Raw genomic sequence first — 18,448 nt, forward strand, 5'->3', positions numbered from 1 at the left:
GTTGTAAAGTATTCTCGTAGCTTCATAAAATGACGGTTGAACCCCTAATGTCACATGGATTATTTTACCGATCTCCTTGCTACGTTTCTGGATGTTGATCGTGTTACTTACATTGCTGTCTGTTGGGGGGTCAGAGAGCTCTCAGAATACATTAAAAATATCTTAATTTGTGTTCCGAAGATGAACAGAGGTCTTACGGGTTTGGAACGACATGAGGGTGAGTAATTAATGACAATTTTCATTTTGGGGTGGGGAGTAACCCTTTAACCACCCTTTCAAGCTTTAGGAAAAATCATCAGCCAATAGAAGTGCCAGATGAGACTGGGGGCGTGTCCTTACGATTCCTTTGGATCCCATGGGGTCTGTTGTCTTCAGGACATTTCGGTTTGAGGAACTGTAAAACAGTACAGACTCTTCACAGCTAAACACTAACTCACACAACATCCTCTAACGGTTTTTGTGTTTAAATTCAGAGATTATGCTTGACGTGATTGTTTTTTGTGTGTGCGATAATGTGACTTTCAGTGGTCAAGTCATTCAGTTGATCAGTATCTTGAACAACGTCTGCTTTGAAGTTCTCAGACTGGAAAGACTCGTCTGCGTGAGCATGTGTCCTACTAAACTTCCAGATGGCGAATTTTAAGATGTTTTTTAATTTGAATTTATTTATCTGTTGTTTGAAAAATACACTTCTGAAAGCATGTCATTTGTAATTGTCCGTCGGATAAAAAGCAGTTCGGGAACCCTCAAGCTGGTTCAGATCTCTCATATCTGCATGTGTGTCCAGTTCCAGAGCTTTTATACAAGGAGGCGGGCTGAAGCTGAATGCGGAAGGCGGGGCTTAAGCAAATTAGCATGTAGGCTGTAGAACGCACATGCGCATCAAGTAAAATTTTGGTACGCTGAGCAGTTTTTATTGGGCTTTTATACATTTGTGACCGTTTACTTGTGTGTAGGAGTCAATTCACGTTTATTGTTGCAACTGTTGTGATTTAACACGATGCATTTTTACTAATCCTACTGATATAATTTCCCAGAAATACCTTAATACTCAGAAAGGAAATGTATGATGGTTAAAATTATTGTGCCAGATCATTTTCACACTTTAAACGTAACACTTTTTACGCAGTTTAGCCAATTCGCCATTAATTAACCTCAAATCAGCTGATTGGCCGAAGGTTTCATTCCATTCTACCAATCGCAACAAGCCGCTTATGATGTGCAAGACAAATGGCAAGTGATTGCACTTAAGCGCCCTTTTCTCCTGCACCGAGAACAGCGTTACAGACAATAAACCAGGCATATCTCTATCATAGATCTGGATTATGAGCGATAATCACTCTTGAATAACACATAATAGAGTATTTCTTGGGCACTGGACACTTAGGAGAGAGACGGCCCGATATGCGTGCTGCATACTGCTGAGAGTCACTGACGACGGGCACTGTCTGTATGTGTGGATGTGTATGTCTGTGAGTGTCCTCCACTGAACCTAGAGAGTTTTATTATAAATAAATGTAGCATTGTAAATGTAGAGATGATAAATCGTGGGAAAAAACTTAAATCCATATTTCGGGATGTTTTTTTTTTTTTTTTATGACATTTGCCTTCTGAGCTCTATTGTGCTTGTTTAGATTCTCGTGTACGATTGGTCAACTCTAGCGATTTGAGTTGTCAATGCATTTGCATATGCACAGGCCTTTCGTTAACAAGCATTTATAAAAATATCTCCCTCTGCTTTTGTGTAAAAGATTTTGTTATTTTAGCTGCTTGGCTTGAATTAGTAGCTTTTTTTTGTAAATAAAAAACAAAACCAAAAAAACACGGTCCCCAATAGGAATGGTTTGTGTTTTGAACGTTTTTGGATGTAAGATTCTATTGGATTGAGGTCTCATCGCAAACAATGGCAGCTGAGGAACCTCTCGGAAACCACATACCCTTTGGTGTTTTTCCATGAGTTCAGTGCCTTGGGGAATCTTCTCCTTACTGAACCACAAAAATGCCGTTCTGATGTGAGACAAAACCAGAATAGCTTCTTCATAAGCCTTTTGACCGTTGAGTGTTTTAGTTATTGGTAGAAATATTGGTAAATCTGAAGTCTGGTTGTGTTGGCTGTCATTTCGATTATTTATTTTACCCTTTGTGTGAATGACAAATGCAATCCTGATTTTTAAAAAATGCTTCTATGATAAGAGAGAAGGACCTTTTTACGTTAAACTCCATCAAGGACACCCCTTTTCCTAATTTTACTAATTTCTGACCATATGCACAACTTATTTTTATGAAGTCGTTTCATGCAGGGCTTGTTTTAGACTTTTAGGCCTCCTGACAATTCATTTGTTCTGACGAGAATAGCTGACGGCGACCGAAAGTGTGACATTTTAAAAACTGTAATTGTGTTCTTGTTGGATGTGTGGTTATGTATATGCTCTCACTGCTGGATCGGTACCTTAGCTGAAATCATGATGGTGGAAAGGACCAGAATTCAACTCCCTTTTCTGACCAGACCAGAGGGACGTGTTGTAATGGCTTACCATAAATGTGTAGTTGGTTCTTTATTTAGTGAAAATGAGGACTAGGTGTTGTAAAAGAATTTTGTGGGACACCAAAGATCCTGTGGTAATGACGGTTATGAGAGTTTTAATAAAATGGGAATATGGAAATTAATTCAGTTGTTTTTGATATTATTTATTTTTATTCATTACAATACAATATTGTATATTACAATATTGGGCCATATTTTTGCATAATATCATTTTTTTTTAAAAGACAGCATTTGTTATGCTTGAAGTATTTTATTCCTTTAAATATATGCAGTAAAAATACTGTACTACAGCAATGACAAACATGACAGAGAATAATGGGAATTATAAAAAAAACTTGGACATTAACAAAAAATCAATCAATGCAATGACAAATTTTCCCAAGTTATTTTTTTATTATTAGCATATTTTTATTTTGTATTTATATTTTTATTTCCTTTGTCAATTTTCATGACAGTTAAGCAAATTTTTTTCCAAATTCTCCTGAAAAAGACCACAATTTAAAATAAATATAAATAAGCAAACATCTGTAACACAATATGGTCATAAAAATGAGGAAAATGTGCTTATTTGTCTTAAAATAATTGTCTTTGTATAATTAAGTTTCTTTTAATTATATATTGCATTGTTTTCATAAAACTTACTCAGCCCCCCCCCCCAACTTTACCTATTACCTATGTAAACATCTGTAATTTGTTGTAGTATGTGTGATATTTAAAATATTAAAATAGAATCATAATAAAATTTAAAAGATGTAAAACAGCTGTGGAGCTTCATTACAGGTCAGGTAATTAGATTCCATCCCTTACGTAACTGCTGCCTTCCTCTTTAGATGACAGGAACTGCATTAAGCATACATGCTTTAAAAAGGGGGCAGCACGAAACTAGGAGGAATTCAGCAGTAACACGATCGTTCCACACTACTTTGATCATCTTCCAGTAAATTTAGTGTATTGATACAGCCTAAAGAGGTTGGATGACTTGTTCCTGGTTATGTATTCGGAAGGTTAGGATGGGTGTTACTGTCTGAGGAATTACAAGTCCTCCCAGTCGTTCTCTCATACAGACGGAGCAGGAGATCATGGAGACTGGATCTGTCGTTTTCTCAAGGGACTTTGAGTGGTTCGTTTTTAACGGTAAGTTTGCTGATTAGATCATGTTAGGATCATAATTTATTGTTTTGTCAAATTTATCTCTTCATTTCTATGTGCAACCAATTAGAGTTGTGTATTTTAGCATATAAAGTGTACTATATACTATCTAAAGAGTTCAATTTCAAGTTGTTTGCTCATATGTCAAGTTAAACACCTCTTTAAAACTTGATTTATGGTAAATTTCCGTTTTCTTGTCGCAGGCTCCTCCACAAGTTCCTCCATCATGCTCAACAGTAGCATGCACAGTCCCTTGCCCGAGGAATCGTACTTGGTATCGGGAAGACCACGTCGTGCATTCGGGACTGTAGGGGTGGTCGCCATAATACTTATCACTAGCTGCATCAGCCTGCTAACAGTCCTGGGCAACGTCCTGGTTCTGCTTTCAATCAAAGTCAACCGCAATCTCCGAACCATCAACAACTACTTCCTTTTTAGTCTTGCTTGTTCGGACCTTATCGTCGGTGTTTTCTCCATGAATCTCTACATTGTGTACGCCGTAAAGGGATATTGGCCTTTGGGACCACAGATGTGTGATTTGTGGTTGGTTGTGGATTACGTGGTGAGTAACGCCTCTGTGATGAACCTCCTACTGATCTGTTTTGACCGGTACTTCTGCGTGACCCGGCCTCTGAGTTACCCAACCAAACGTACTGCAAGGTGGGCTGGGGTGATGATTGCCGCAGCTTGGTTACAGTCTCTGCTTCTCTGGGCTCCAGCTATCCTGCTTTGGCAGGCTGGGAGGGACAGGAGCAAGGTCCCAGAGGGACAATGTTACATCCTGCTCCTCGCGAACCCTGCTGTAACCCTGGCAACCACTATCCCAGCGTTCTACATTCCCGTTGTAATAATGACGGTACTGTACACGAAAATATCCCTGGCCAGTCAGAGACGGGTTCATAAGTTGATGCCTGAATCCGCAAACCTGATTGATCTGTCTAAGACAAGTGGAGGAACGTCAACTGCAAACCCTGACCTAGTGAATGACATTAAACCGGATGACTCATGCACATTTAAACATGATTCAAAGCTCGTTAGAATGAAACGGCTCTTTTCTGTAGAGTTCAGCAAGACTGATGACTCCTTGGAGTCAAGTCCTGATTCCTCTATGGAAGAACGAGGGCTGGATGCAGCAACCTCAAGACCGAAGACCTTGACAGTGTGTGTGGAAACTAGCAGGACAACGCAACCTCACTGTTTTCAAAACCATACTGCCATTCAGGTTCAAGGTCAAGCGTCCAAGGTTGTCTCCAAGAATGCCAGATGGAAGGCTCTGAGAGAGAGGAAGGTGACAAAGACAGTCCTTGCTGTTCTTCTGGCCTTCATTGTTACTTGGACACCTTATAGCGTTATGGTTCTGATTGGTACCTTCTGCCGTTGGTGTGTCCCTGAAATTCTGTGGATGGTGGGTTACTTCATGTGCTACGTCAACAGCACGGTAAATCCAGTGTGCTACGCACTCTGTAACGCCACCTTCAAAAGAACCTTTAAACGACTGTTGATGTGTAAGTTCAGAAATCTGACATTAAAATGAGTCGGACTTCAGTCTCTTATCAATGACTCCTGGCCAACTAATGAGGAACCTGATTCGCTCAGATGTTTTGTGACTGAAGCTGTTTTACTATAGCCAAAAGTAAAAAAAGTGGAGTTGATTGAGGTTATTGGTGTTTATCGTGTTTCTGATAAAAAGTACACATTACGTGTACGATTTTGACGCATCGTAGTTGTTTGCGAATGCATTCTTACGCCAACAGTTTGTGTAAATCAATGCAATAGTTTAGAGAAGACACTGATTCTTTTTTTGTGTGCATGATGCTGGTTTACCAGAGCCAAAAGTGTAAATAAAGTGAAGTATTTAGTAGCTCATATTGCACGCATTAAATGTATTGCAAAGTCATTAAGTTGATTCTTATTTTTTGTAAGTGTGATAGTGGTTTACTAAAGTGAGAAGTAAAAATAAACGTGTTTGTTGAGTTATTTGTTATTCATCATGTCACTATAACTGCATTTGTTCTACGAATTGTATCAAAAACAACAACAACAAAAAAAGCTTTCTGATACAGTTTAAGACTGTTACTCTTTGTGCAAATTGGTAAAAAACCAAACAAATTTGTGTAAATCATAATTACATTCTTATGGAAATTGCATTGTGTTCTAGTTTTACAACTGAAAATATATCAGTTATTTTATGTTTATAACATTGCTAAAATTGCAAATGAACAACTATATTGACGTCATTAAAGTAATTTTTCCAAGTTTGTACGTCTTGAACAATAATGTTTTTTAAAAAGCACCAGAAACTATGATTGAAAATACACTTTAATTTATTCACAACCTGTAGAAGTATTAGTTAGTGGTGTAAATTTGATTGTACAGCCATCAAATCTAAAAACATAAACATTTATAAACATAGATACTTTATATAGGCCGTTACTTCCAGGAGCGACGTTCGTTTAAGCATTCAGCTTACATGTTATAACGTACAGAAATCGTCTTCATTCGGTTTGCTGTAATTTACAAATACTTTTGTTTAGGGGCATAATTAGGCTCTCACCAGTTTTTCTCTTTAGTAAAGACAATTTGTTAGACAACAGATTTGCTGCGGCCTGTTTTATACATGCAAAGTCAATTACAATTAAAAATTCGCTACAGAGTTCAAATTACAACAGCATAGACACGTACATTTACTAATTACAAAACAAAGAAAGTGGAAATAAAAACAATAGGTAGGGCTACAGTTTTTTTTTTTTCTCTCAGCATTCACCTTTTGGAGAATTTGGGAGTGTCACATAGGAATGTACCACTGAGTGGGCAATGGGGTTGTTGGGATGGTCTTCAAGTTAGTTTTCCTTCCCTTTTCCTTTCTTCTTCTCGCCTCCCTTGGGTTTGGGGGTCTTTGGGGTGCAAGGTTTGGACACTTTAATGGTGGTCTGGCATTCAGCGTTGAACAGTGCCTTCTTCAATGTCCCAGACCTGCTTCTGGTTCCTGTAGTAGTGTCACATTCGGCCCAGCGACCAAACTTGTACTTGCAGTCAGCTAAAAAACCAAGAACAAACTCGACTGAATGGCCTGTCTACATGTATTTTAATTTGATTCACATCCAGGCATGCATTCAGTGTATTCATATACAGTAAATCTCCTTACCACCGAAATCTTTCTTCCAGTTGCATGGGACTTTGCACTTGGTTTTCTTTGTCTGTTCGTTGCAGGTCGCCTCCCGAATGCCGGCCCCACAGTCGCCACCGTTGGGCACGCATTTCCCATACTGCCATTCACTGCACTCGGCATCTGCTTTGGGCTCTTTGCCCTTTTCTGTGGCAAAATAGAGAATGATTATTAATGATATCACACCAAAGGAATGTGCATTGCATCATTTGAAGTCATTTTGTAAAAAATAAGAACCTTTTTTCTTCATACTGGCTTCCACGGAGATCATCAACACCACCAGCAGCACAAGTGCTATAGAGAATAAACTCCGCATTCTGGGGAGAAATGTAGATGCACAAGCAGATATAAAACTATGTAGTTTTATTATTATTTATGTACTATTAATATTTTGAATTAGCCTGTGCTTTTTTCATTATTGTTAGTTTTTTTTTTTTTATTTACTAATATTTTAATATTTCTGTTAAGCTTTCTTTTTTATTTCAATTCTAATTTTAATCATTTTTACTTGTTTCAGTTAGCTGCCAGGGCAACGTATGTTTTTTAAGTGCAAGTTTTCAATCTTATAATTACCTTTTATTTTATTACAGCTTTAATTCAGTCATCAAAAATTTTAAAACATATGTTTTGGTTAATAACAACACTGCAGAGGACAACATCCAACCAGGTGTCTATCACACCTGTTTGTGTTTTTGCTCTCTATGGAATATTTTATATACATACACCAACATAAATACATACTATGTTTTTATGTATGTATGCTACTCAAAAACATTCATATTTGATAGATGTATTTTATTTTGTCCCTTTGTTGTTTTCTAGGCTGGTTTAATTTGCTTAATTCGTTTTTGCAAACCGATTAATTCCGCTAAACCGTTAACTAATGGTTAGTTAACGGTTTAGTAGAATTAGTCGGTTTGAAAGGTCCTCTCAGAAACCCCAAAACAGAAAAAAATCAGATAATAACACATCAGATATGAATGTTTTCTCTGTACTGTGAATTAAAGACACTGTGTACACAATGTCCTCCGCCATCCTAGCAGCTCGCTGTGTGACTCCATAAAAGAGCCTCTCTATATTTTCCTCTTTCTCGAAAAAAAAAAAGCACACAGCACTTCTCCTTTTCATTCTTTTCCTGCCTCCATTAAAACAGGCTCCTTTCACGACGCAGCCCGCGGCACGGCTCCATTCTTCAGTCACTCATAAATGTGAAGGGCTCCTCGGGGTCGGACTTTTTGTGCGAGGAGAAACAGCGGTCGGCAGGTCTCTTTCCTCTTGCACAGTATATTTATACAGATGTTTGCTGGTAAAAATAAAATAAATAACATCTACTATAATGTAATGACATTTTTGCAATTACAGATACATAAAATTAATAAATAATCAAAATCACGATTAAGGAAAGATATTTCTCTTATTGAATTGATACATTTCTTTTAATTTATTTACTTTTACATTTATTTCTTATTTTTGCCACCTTTTTATGGTTGCTGGAAATGAATAAAATATTTTTTTTTGCAAATAATTTTTTTAATTAATTTATTTTGCAATTATAAATGCATGAAACAAGTAAATAAACCAAATTTAATGCAAGGTTATGATTATGGAAAGACATTTCTCTTTTTCAGTAATTTCTTTAATTGTCCTCATTTGTAAGTCACTTTGGATAAAAGCGTCTGCTAAATGACAATGTAAATGTAATTCTTTCAGATTTTTTTATTTTTCTAATTATTAGTATTACTATAACATTTTATAGGCATATTGGTAAATAAATAAATAATGTATTTATTATATATCAATTATAGATGCATAAAACAAATAAATATACAAAATTATGATAAAGCAAGATGAGGAAAATACATTTCTCTTATTTAAAAAATGTTTTTCTTATATTTGTCACCTTTTAGTTATACAAAGTTACTTATGCTTGGTGTTATAAATAAATAACATCTACTCTAAATATAATCCTATATATAATTGTTTTGCGATCTATTTCCTGTTGTAGAATTAGTCTATTTTATTTTGTTAGCTGACTATTTTATTTGTTTCCTCTGTTTTATTTTTTTATTAGATTTGTTATGACCCTGTCCCTTTAGAATATCTAACACATTTTAAATTATTGTTTTGCTTTGTTTTGTTTCTTTTCCTACGTGGTTTTTTAACTTGTTTTTTAATTTCATTTTTGTATTCTGTCCCTGTGTGTTTTTAAGTGCTTTGAATTGCCATTGTGTAGGAAATATTCTATATAAATAATCCAGTCTATCTGCATATTACATTATATGATTTCACCAATGATTCTCTGTTCAGATGAGTCTGTGTGAAATGTTTTTTTTTTCTTATACTATCTGCCAAATTTAAAATAAGCTGAGGTTGAACTGAGGTTAAACTGATTTAAAAATACATTTGCGTCCTTTCCCTATACTCCAGAAACGGAGCTAGAGCAGGAGAGAGAAAACAATAGGCTTATCTCCGAAATGATAAATGAGTCACAAATGTCAACACATCCATCATTGCCGGTAACTCATTCAGACATAAAGACCTCCTAGGGAGAGGCAGAGTTCAGCATTATACACAGTTTACCACCCGGCGCTCCAAGACCTGAAAAGATGCCATCGCTGTGTAATAAGAGAATGATAATGATGATGACGTATGCATTCACCACTTAATATAATAATCTCACCAATACTCACCAATAATCACCAATAATCTCAGTCAATTATACCTTATAATCAAAGTACACTCAGTAGATATTGCAATAACAAAAACTTGTTTTTTTAAAGACTTTATTTCTTTTCCCCCCCAAGTAGACAGTAACAATGCAACCCCAAGAACAACTATGACTTTTCCTCTAACAAAATTCTTATCTACTCTTATAAATAAAGCATTATCTAAGTTCATATCACATACAAATGAAAGACCTTTATATCAGAACAGATTGTTGACACATTTTTAAAATGTTTGACTGATTATATACATGTATCATCTATTTGGAATTGCATAGCAACTCATACAAAGCACTGACAAAATACATATTCTATCATAATGACATCTCACCACAAACACACACTATGACAATGCTGACAACACGGCGTTGTCAAATGGCTGCATTGTAAAAAAGACCAGTTTCCTGTCTCTTTTATTATTCAAGCATTTAGTCAATTGTACACGTACATAAAGTGACCTGGTTGAATATATAAGAATTTAAACCGCAGATGATGATATAAATATATGTAAATATATGGGTAACTCTGTTACCCAGCCATTTGTCACTGAAAATGTGATTTAGCATCTAAAAACTCTACCAGAAGAATTTTCTGTGTACTTAACATGCTCAATTTGGACGGAAACCAAAACCAACAAGTCCACATTGCTGCATGACTTCATAAATTCTGTAAAGAACTTAAAATCACACTTGGTGAGATCAAATTTTCATTTAAAATTATAGCAGTCAGTGCAAGCAATCTATGCTAAGAGATACATCCCATTCTATTCTTTCCTGAAGGAAACTTCAGTCATTTAGGTCATAAATCAACCAAAGGCAAATCTACTGACTAAGAAATGATTACAGTTTATAATATACTGTGAATAGAGAACTGATTTAATGCTATCTAAGGTAGTAATTAATGGAATGTTTTTACGAAATTCAAGCATTTACCACAAAGAGAGAAACTGGTCGTAAGCAACAGCTGAGGAAGCATTCTTAAACGCAGGAGGCTATGAAAACAACGTCTATCTCGAATCAGAACAAACACGTGAAGTGGAAGCCAAGCTACAGGAAGTTTCTGCGGTCACATAAAATCTGTAAAACGTTTAGATATGCAATCAGAAATTCAAACATCGATATTATGTAATCAGAAGCAGCAAAAACCTCTCCTGTTAATCTCTCGTGAGGTTTGTCTGGTTTTCTTTATAGTAGTTTAGTAAAAGCCACTTTCATACATGGTATTTCAGCCCTGAAATTCCCCAAATTTTGCACATTGGGTCCTAAGGAGCGGAGCGGTGCGGTTTTGCGCAGCCCTGAAAGCTGGACGTGACGTAGCAAACTCATGCATTCTGAAACATGACACTAACACTGTCTTTTTGGCATTACAATCAATACAGAGAGCAACAAACTAATTTCCGCACACATGCTGCCTTATAGCATCGCTAACGTGTGGCCGTACCGGATAAAGTGGCCATGAGAGAGAGCAGATAAGACTCTGTGGTTTGGTGGCGGATGGAAAGGATGGTTCCGGAGGCCGGTCACACAGCCGTCTCATGGTCCTCCCTCTGGATCATCTGGTGGTGTTGTCGGTTTTCCAAGTATGCGGCCAACTCCATGTCTTGAGCTCTTTCTGCGTACATCTTTGGAGTTTCACCCTGCAGAATGACAGAACGATTTTTAAAATTAATTAATTAGATTTTTTTTGCAAAAGTTTTTGCAACTTTTTAGTTATACTGATGCTTGCTGGAATTAATAAATAAAATATATAAAATAACAATATAATATAATACAGAATACTTTTTTGCAATTATAGGCAAATGAAACAAACTTATTATGATAATGCAGGAATATATTATTAAACTACATTTTCTTAGTTTTGCCACCTTTTATTTATACACATAATAAGTATGCTATAAATAAACAAATAAGATCTATTATAATAAAATTAAATTTTTACAATAATAGATAAAATACACAAAATTATGATAATGTAAGATACAGGAAAGACTTTTTATTATTTTTTTTAATTCATTTATTTTTTTCTTGTTTTTGCCACCTTTTATTTTAACATGCTTGGTGGTATAAATAAAAATAAATAGCTTAAACACACATAATAGTAATATATTATTAAAATAATAATACATGTTTAACGAAGTTTAAAAAAAATGCTTATTTGAATATTGCGGGATCTGTGACATCACATTGTCAAATACATTTGCATATGACCGCCTCCAGAGCAGCACATCGGCGAATAGTTATACATCATAGCACCATAAGCCCCGCCCACTGGCATTCAGTCATTTATCGGTATTCATCGGACAAGGGCTTCGCGTCGTGTCAAAAAACAAACAGAACGCATTATAATCATTTATACTGTCTCCAGTATTCTTGACGTACTGCTGACAACAGAACAAATGGAAGAATAAATGGACGTTTGCTTTGTCCAGCGTCCAGCTTGTTTCCATCTGTAGAGATTTCAAAAGATCCTCAGCATCAGAAACAAGTGTATGATTTATTTGAATGATGTCCCGGATCACGTCGGAGGATTATATGTTTACTCGGAGCATTTGACTGCAGATTGTTTTGTAAACGAGGCACAGTGTAAAGGAGAGTTCGAGAAACTTTTGTTGTGAAGGAAACAGCACTGATAAGTGGGAAACAGTCAACTGTACTGCATCTGAGAGCAACTGCATCGCAAACCATAAGTAAACAATTTCATAATGCTTTGTCTAAAAAAAATGATGATTTATATGGATACTGTTTCAAAACACTTATATGCAAGGGGGCGGTGAAATTTTTTTAGGCTATGACATTAGCCAAAAAAAAAAAACATATCAAGTGTTTAAATATCATCCAAGGAAATGTTAAGAAATAAGGTACAGGTAAAAGGTCCATGTGAATGTTCTCACCTGTAGATCTGTCTTCATGAGGGATGCTCCGGCCTCCACCAGGTAATAGCAGATTGTTCTCTGGCACAACGCAGCAGCCTTATGCAGGGCCGTCTCCCCTCTGAATAAAAAACAAAGAGAAACGCCTCCTAACCATGAATGTCAATCAAATCTAGCTCCTTTATCCCTTTCACCACAAATTAAATGGAGTAAAAGATGCCGGAGTGGCTCCAGCACTACTTACGTTGATTTCTCTGTCACATCAAGGATGCAGGCCGGAGCTGTTCACCAAAAACAGTGAAAGATAATTAAAAATGAGACGCAAGTCAAAAGTCAAAAATCAAAAAATGAAGTCCAATCAACTCACCATTATCAATTATATACTTCAGAATCTCTTTACTGCCTAAAAGGACTGCATGATGGAGGAGGGTGCAGCCAAAACGGTCCTGGACCAACAGGTTGGCCCCACCTTCATGCATCTGAACCAGCTGAGAACATGAACGACCAGAGAAGAGGTCCATGAGGTCTGGTGATGCTAATGTATGATATTGCAGGAATAGGTTATTTTATGAATACCTTTTCGAGGTCGCCAGACTTTGCGGCATCAAAGAGCAAACTGATTGATTCTGAAAGACATGACAAAGACAAATATGAGTGTTTTTATTGTACAAAATGGCTCTATGAAATGATAGAAAATGCATGAATATGTGATAATATATTTTATTAAATTATATTTTACAAAATTCTGATACTAATAATAATTGTATATTTGTAATAGTTTATTTTATTAATAATATTTTTTTAAATAAATAAATTAATTAATTAATACAATTATATATCATATCTAATTATACTCTAAAAAATTTGAAAAATATGAGTACTTTTATTGTACTAAATTGGTATATTTCGTAATATATTTTAAAGTTGTATATTTATAATAATAATATAAAAGTAGTTTATTGTATTTTATATATATATATACATACATACTGTGTGTGTGTGTGTGTGTGTGTGTGTGTGTATAGTGTGCATATATATATATTACAATAAACTATTTTTTATATTAAATGTGTGTACCTTGATCACTGTCATTCCAGCCAGAATCTAACCTGTGAAATTAAAATGGAATATTAATACCACTATTCATAACCAAAGCCAACTACATCTGTCTTGCCAGCGATGATTATTAAATATTGTATGTACCTTGGCACATTCACTGAGTCCTCATCAAGTGTGTTTGAACGATCCAAATTCATAATTTTTGCTCCCCTCCTTCAAGATGAAAGACATTGGGCAAAGACAAGCTTATGTAAGATATTCATTTGAAATGGATATCTTCTGCCCCTCTCATTAACAAAAAAATGACATGGTGCAATGGTATATTTCAAAGTACCATGGTATTATTGTGCCATTGTAGTGCACTTTTGTTGCAGATGGGCATTACTGAGCCCTAATTATGCACATGGAATCATGGGACGGATAACGTTGTTAGCTTAGTAATGATGTTGGCTATAAAAAGGCATAATCGTGTTGTCATGGAAACAATCAAAGCTTTGGACGTGAAGGTCTGAATTAGACCACAAAGCGCTCAGTTTGAGATGTACCTGCACAAGCCTGGCTTCGTGGGAGTCTCTGGATCGCTAGTTTGCTTGTGTGTGTCGCTATCCATGCTCGCGCTTTCCGTTTGGCCTTCAGCATGCGTCTGGTGAACCCTGCGAGAGCATGATGGGATGGACAGACAACAGAGAGGAGGATGTGTTTACATGCTGTGGGGGGCGGGACACTCATTGTTTGTGAGATGTGTATAATTTACTGTAACAGAACAACTGCTACAATGTGGTCTGACAGATGGGATGTGTTTTTTCAGCGATCTGCTGTGCGTCAGGCAGGGGGAGGGTGAATGTAAACACAGATAAATGAGTTTTTAATAGCAGGGGCCTTTATGAGGGACTGTCCTGTCCTGGATGGACTCACATTTGAGCAACACGCAGATTTGTGCTCGCTCACAGGAGACTTTGGCACAAAAATGTCGCTGTCTCTCACTCTCTCTGTCTCGCTATCAGATGTGCACACAAATACACAGACTAAAAGACTTCCCCTGAGGGAATAGACTAGAGCTGAAGAGCAACTGTCGTTTTTTTTGTTTTTTTCAAACAGGAAGGAACGCATTCGGTTCAGTCTAATGTTACGTATTTACTGCACACACACAAGCTTCTCTAGATATGTATGTATTTGGGACATTCTGAAATTCATATCAGTTGTTGTTTTTTTTTACTTAAACTGTTATGCTAATATAATTTATATGTTTGTATTATTTTTATAATATTATTTATAGGTATATATATGTATTTATAATGTAATATTAAAGTAATATTGTCCATATAAAATACATAATATAAAATAAATATAATAATATAAAATATATATGTATATTAAAATAATTATTTTTTGATGAAAAAATGTATTAAATTCGTTTTTTTTTTTCTAGTGGTTTCAGACATTTAGACCACACTATATATTATATTACTGTATATTATTTTTTTGGGGACTTCCTACACTTATAAAAAAGTACTGTGATAGGACTACAGTAATGCCATGAGATGGTAATATCAAATTAGCATATTCATATACCATGCTTTTTCCATATTACATATTCCATATAAGTCCAAAAAACAACATCATAATATTACCATGGTACTTTCTGGTACTTTTTTGTAAGTGCATTCACATCAGTTGTGCATAATAAAGAAAATTATAATTCTTATGGATTCAAGCTAAACCTACATCTGTTTTGGCAAAATTAACAAGACATTAATAATTAAGACATTTTTTTAGTTCCTTAATGAGGGTTTTGTGCACTTTTGCTGTTTTTCCGGGGATATTCTCAGACATTTCATGCCCACAGGCGAAACTAAACCTGCCTACGCACGTACTCTGCTAGTCGACGGTGTTAAAATCATCTGCCAAAGTAAAAAGCGACATAAAATTGCACCTTGAGGCTGTGCAAAAGCTGTTTGCAGCCCTAACAACATGAGTTGATACAGTTTAACCACACATTTTGTCATCTGAAGCGACTCGTTTCAATCTACCTGCACAGTGGAGAAGGCCCGGCAGAGCAGGCAGGAAAAGCAAACTGGTCTGTGCTGTTGGAACATTCCCCAACAGTTTCCATCGCCCCCGGCATTCCGGGCGACGTGCCCACCGTCTCCTTGGTGACCAGCTCCGGGTCCAAGATGAAAAGCTCATCCTGAGAGATCTCCGTCACATAGTTTAGATGCTCCTGCAGAGATACGCAATGAAATCGGCACAGTGTGACATGCAGCACAGATGTAAAACCTCAAAGTTGCCTGTTGTAGGTACCTGACCGCGGTCTATTCTGTAGAAACGGTCTGCTGTAGTGGCTGTAAACAATCCAAAGATGGAAAAATCTGATTATGGGGTTTGCAAAGTTTTGGAAATGTCAAGAGCAATGAATCTCACAAAAATGATTCAACATAGAAAGCCTAAGTTATGTATATAGAATTATAACACTATTTTTTAGATAACTTCTATGCTGTTTTTTCAAAATGAACTTGAAATGCTCTACTACTTACAATCCAGGAAGCACCATTTTGGTGAAAGCTTTGGCATGTGCAGTGTGTCTGTATTCACACCATCCCCCTCCTAAAGAGAGAAAAAAAATACACAGAGAAAGTGCAAGTGAAAAATGGCTCTTGTCCAAAATGGCCTCACTGTGTGAGTTCAATTAGTCACAATGTGTTTTTGTGACTGTAATTGAACAGGAAGTCAACGTGCAATGGCTGTCACATGCTCAATATAACATGTTTGGCATGAATAGTGGCAATTATAGTGGAAAGTGACTCTTAAAAGTAAAATACACTCTTTGTGTTTCAAAGACGTGTTAATGTCACCACAGGAAATAGATTTCGAGCTAAATTAAATGAAAAATGTATTTTCTTTCCAAGAGGTAGCATTAACACAGAAGTATTCTTATTTAGCCAAGAATTAGTTAAAGTCACCATTGCAACCCATTTTACTAGAGTTATCTGACTTCTATATGATTGAAACAATATTTTCAACAACAACGACGAAAAAAAACAGTAGGACAGGATTTTATCTTTTAGAAATTATTTGGGTTGTTAAAAAGGGTGTTTCATGCCAAATGGGCGGAGTTGAAAATAAAAGGGCTTGATGATGTCACTGAAAAGGAAAGTAGAGGTGGAGTAAGTTATTGTATTTTGATGAATGATTACAAAGACAAACTTTTTTGGGGATAACATGCACAGATGAATCGTTCACAATAAGACAAGTAACATTGATTAAGAAGGTAAATAGTCAATTCTGATTTCATGTTGACATCAAGCCAGTCTTTGACAGTTCAGATCCTCCCCTTAACCTCTGCAAATGAGGAAGGAGGTTGTAGCCAAATCGGCCTGTTGGCACATTTCTAACCAGGATTCAACAAGCTGAAAAGCACCTCATGTAGCTTCTCGATATGCAGCCGGCACGTCTCCAAATCACTGTTCCCGGGAACTGTAATTATCCCCATAGGAATCGCTGAGAAGGTGAAAGAAAAGAGGAAACACGGGTTAGGATCTGTTTAAATTAAGTCGTATTTGAAAAGCAGAAGCTTTTCCGGGAGTGCATGAGTAGGTTCTCAGAGCTGTGAAAAAGAGAGAGGACGAGGAGAAGAGATACTCACAGGCCTCCCTGAGCTGCTCCTTATCATAATGAAGGTGGACAGATAGATAGACAGATAGATAGATAGATAGACGGACAGACGGACAGACAGACAGATGGGTGGATAGATAGATAGACAGACAGACAGACAGACAGACAGACAGATAGATAGATAGATAGATAGATAGATAGATACTGACTCATACAGTTGTGGTAGAGAGATTCTTCTCTTGGTCTTCTGCAGCATGTTGGCCTGGTTCCTGAGGGTGATGCGTATGACGGATGGAGCCAGTCTACAGGGTTCTCCATCCACCTGCACAGGAATGGGCTTAAAGGTTGTCAGGGTCACCTCCTGACACTGATGAAGCCTCTCGCCATGTCCTCCAACCTGCAGCGTTGCCTATAGAAAGAGAGCAGCAACATTTGGATGGAGTCAAGGGTAAATGTAGACCAAATCCATTAAGGAACCAAAGCCAAATCTCACCAGAGAGGTCATGGTGAAGCCAATAACCTCAATGAGCCCATCGTCATGTTTCTGTGGCCCAAAGTCATTGTGCTCACTTGGGTTCCCCCATGGCATCGTACCAGCGCAATATCTACAGAACATAATGCCCAGCTCAGTCAGGATAATCTCATTTTAATGAACTCTAGACTAGTTTCTTGTGTCTAGATTATATTTTATCCTGGATTAAACATAATTTGGAACAGCGAATCTCTTTTTATAATATGGTTTTCAGTCCAAGTTTCCTGTCATGGTTTGATGACATGAAATTTGATGTCACATGGATGAAATGGTCTGACTGGCAACTAGAGTGAAGTTTCGTTTTTTCTCAAATAAAATGTAGTTATGCAAAAAAAATAAAGAGGATCTATATCAAATAGCGCACAAATTAATACAAGAATGTACATAGGTTCTCTTATATGGTAGTTACATAAGACATTTGTTTTGCACAGTTCCATTTCAGGTCAGTTTTACCTGGGGATGTTGAGGAACAGGAGGCACTGCAGTTTCATATCCTGCGCTTTACTAGTTAGATCAGTACCATCACACTGCACAGGAAATAAGAAAAAGCATATGAGGGAACATTGTAAGTATTTGTGCCATTATAAAAAAGTGCTTGTATATATGCATATTTATTTACTGTGATCATAAGCACTCAATTTGGTGAAGTTTTGTTTTAATTTTTATGACAGTAATCAATAGTAATGACTTTATTTATGTGTGGTTTAAGTGATGCATACATACATACAGTATATATATATATATATATATATATATATATATACACACACACAGTATAATATAATAATATTTT

General features: G+C 36.4%; 3 protein-coding genes across 3 annotated transcripts in view; 1 reads left to right on the forward strand and 2 right to left on the reverse strand.

Moving 5' to 3' along the window:
- Positions 1-3,604: 3,604 nt before the first annotated feature.
- On the forward strand, positions 3,605-5,228 carry LOC107720794 (muscarinic acetylcholine receptor M4-like). Its single transcript, XM_016528625.1, has 2 exons — positions 3,605-3,679; positions 3,898-5,228. The coding sequence occupies exons 1-2, from the start codon at positions 3,625-3,627 to the stop codon at positions 5,226-5,228; spliced, it is 1,386 nt and encodes a 461-aa protein (XP_016384111.1). The 5' UTR covers positions 3,605-3,624.
- Positions 5,229-6,431: 1,203 nt separating this feature from the next.
- Positions 6,432-7,206, reverse strand: LOC107720795 (midkine-B-like). Its single transcript, XM_016528626.1, has 3 exons — positions 7,098-7,206; positions 6,840-7,007; positions 6,432-6,731 (listed from the first exon to the last, which is right to left on the reverse strand). The coding sequence occupies exons 1-3, from the start codon at positions 7,174-7,176 to the stop codon at positions 6,535-6,537; spliced, it is 444 nt and encodes a 147-aa protein (XP_016384112.1). The 5' UTR covers positions 7,177-7,206; the 3' UTR covers positions 6,432-6,534.
- Positions 7,207-9,633: 2,427 nt separating this feature from the next.
- Positions 9,634-18,448, reverse strand: part of LOC107720796 (diacylglycerol kinase zeta-like) — an 18,882-nt gene continuing 10,067 nt past the window's right edge. Inside the window, exons 19-34 of the mRNA XM_016528627.1 lie at positions 18,109-18,182; positions 17,617-17,728; positions 17,292-17,532; positions 17,155-17,202; positions 16,930-17,009; positions 16,046-16,115; positions 15,813-15,853; positions 15,542-15,732; positions 14,057-14,164; positions 13,656-13,724; positions 13,530-13,561; positions 13,029-13,078; positions 12,820-12,940; positions 12,697-12,733; positions 12,474-12,573; positions 9,634-11,219 (exon numbers count right to left, since the gene is read on the reverse strand). Coding sequence (XP_016384113.1) covers positions 11,103-11,219; positions 12,474-12,573; positions 12,697-12,733; positions 12,820-12,940; positions 13,029-13,078; positions 13,530-13,561; positions 13,656-13,724; positions 14,057-14,164; positions 15,542-15,732; positions 15,813-15,853; positions 16,046-16,115; positions 16,930-17,009; positions 17,155-17,202; positions 17,292-17,532; positions 17,617-17,728; positions 18,109-18,182 — 1,491 coding nt within the window. The 3' untranslated portion in view covers positions 9,634-11,102. The remainder of the gene's footprint in view (positions 11,220-12,473; positions 12,574-12,696; positions 12,734-12,819; positions 12,941-13,028; positions 13,079-13,529; positions 13,562-13,655; positions 13,725-14,056; positions 14,165-15,541; positions 15,733-15,812; positions 15,854-16,045; positions 16,116-16,929; positions 17,010-17,154; positions 17,203-17,291; positions 17,533-17,616; positions 17,729-18,108; positions 18,183-18,448) is intronic.

This window comes from Sinocyclocheilus rhinocerous, unplaced genomic scaffold (assembly GCF_001515625.1).
Source record: "Sinocyclocheilus rhinocerous isolate Xijiao unplaced genomic scaffold, SAMN03320098_v1.1 scaffold1022, whole genome shotgun sequence".
Classification (NCBI taxonomy): Eukaryota; Metazoa; Chordata; class Actinopteri; order Cypriniformes; family Cyprinidae; genus Sinocyclocheilus; species Sinocyclocheilus rhinocerous.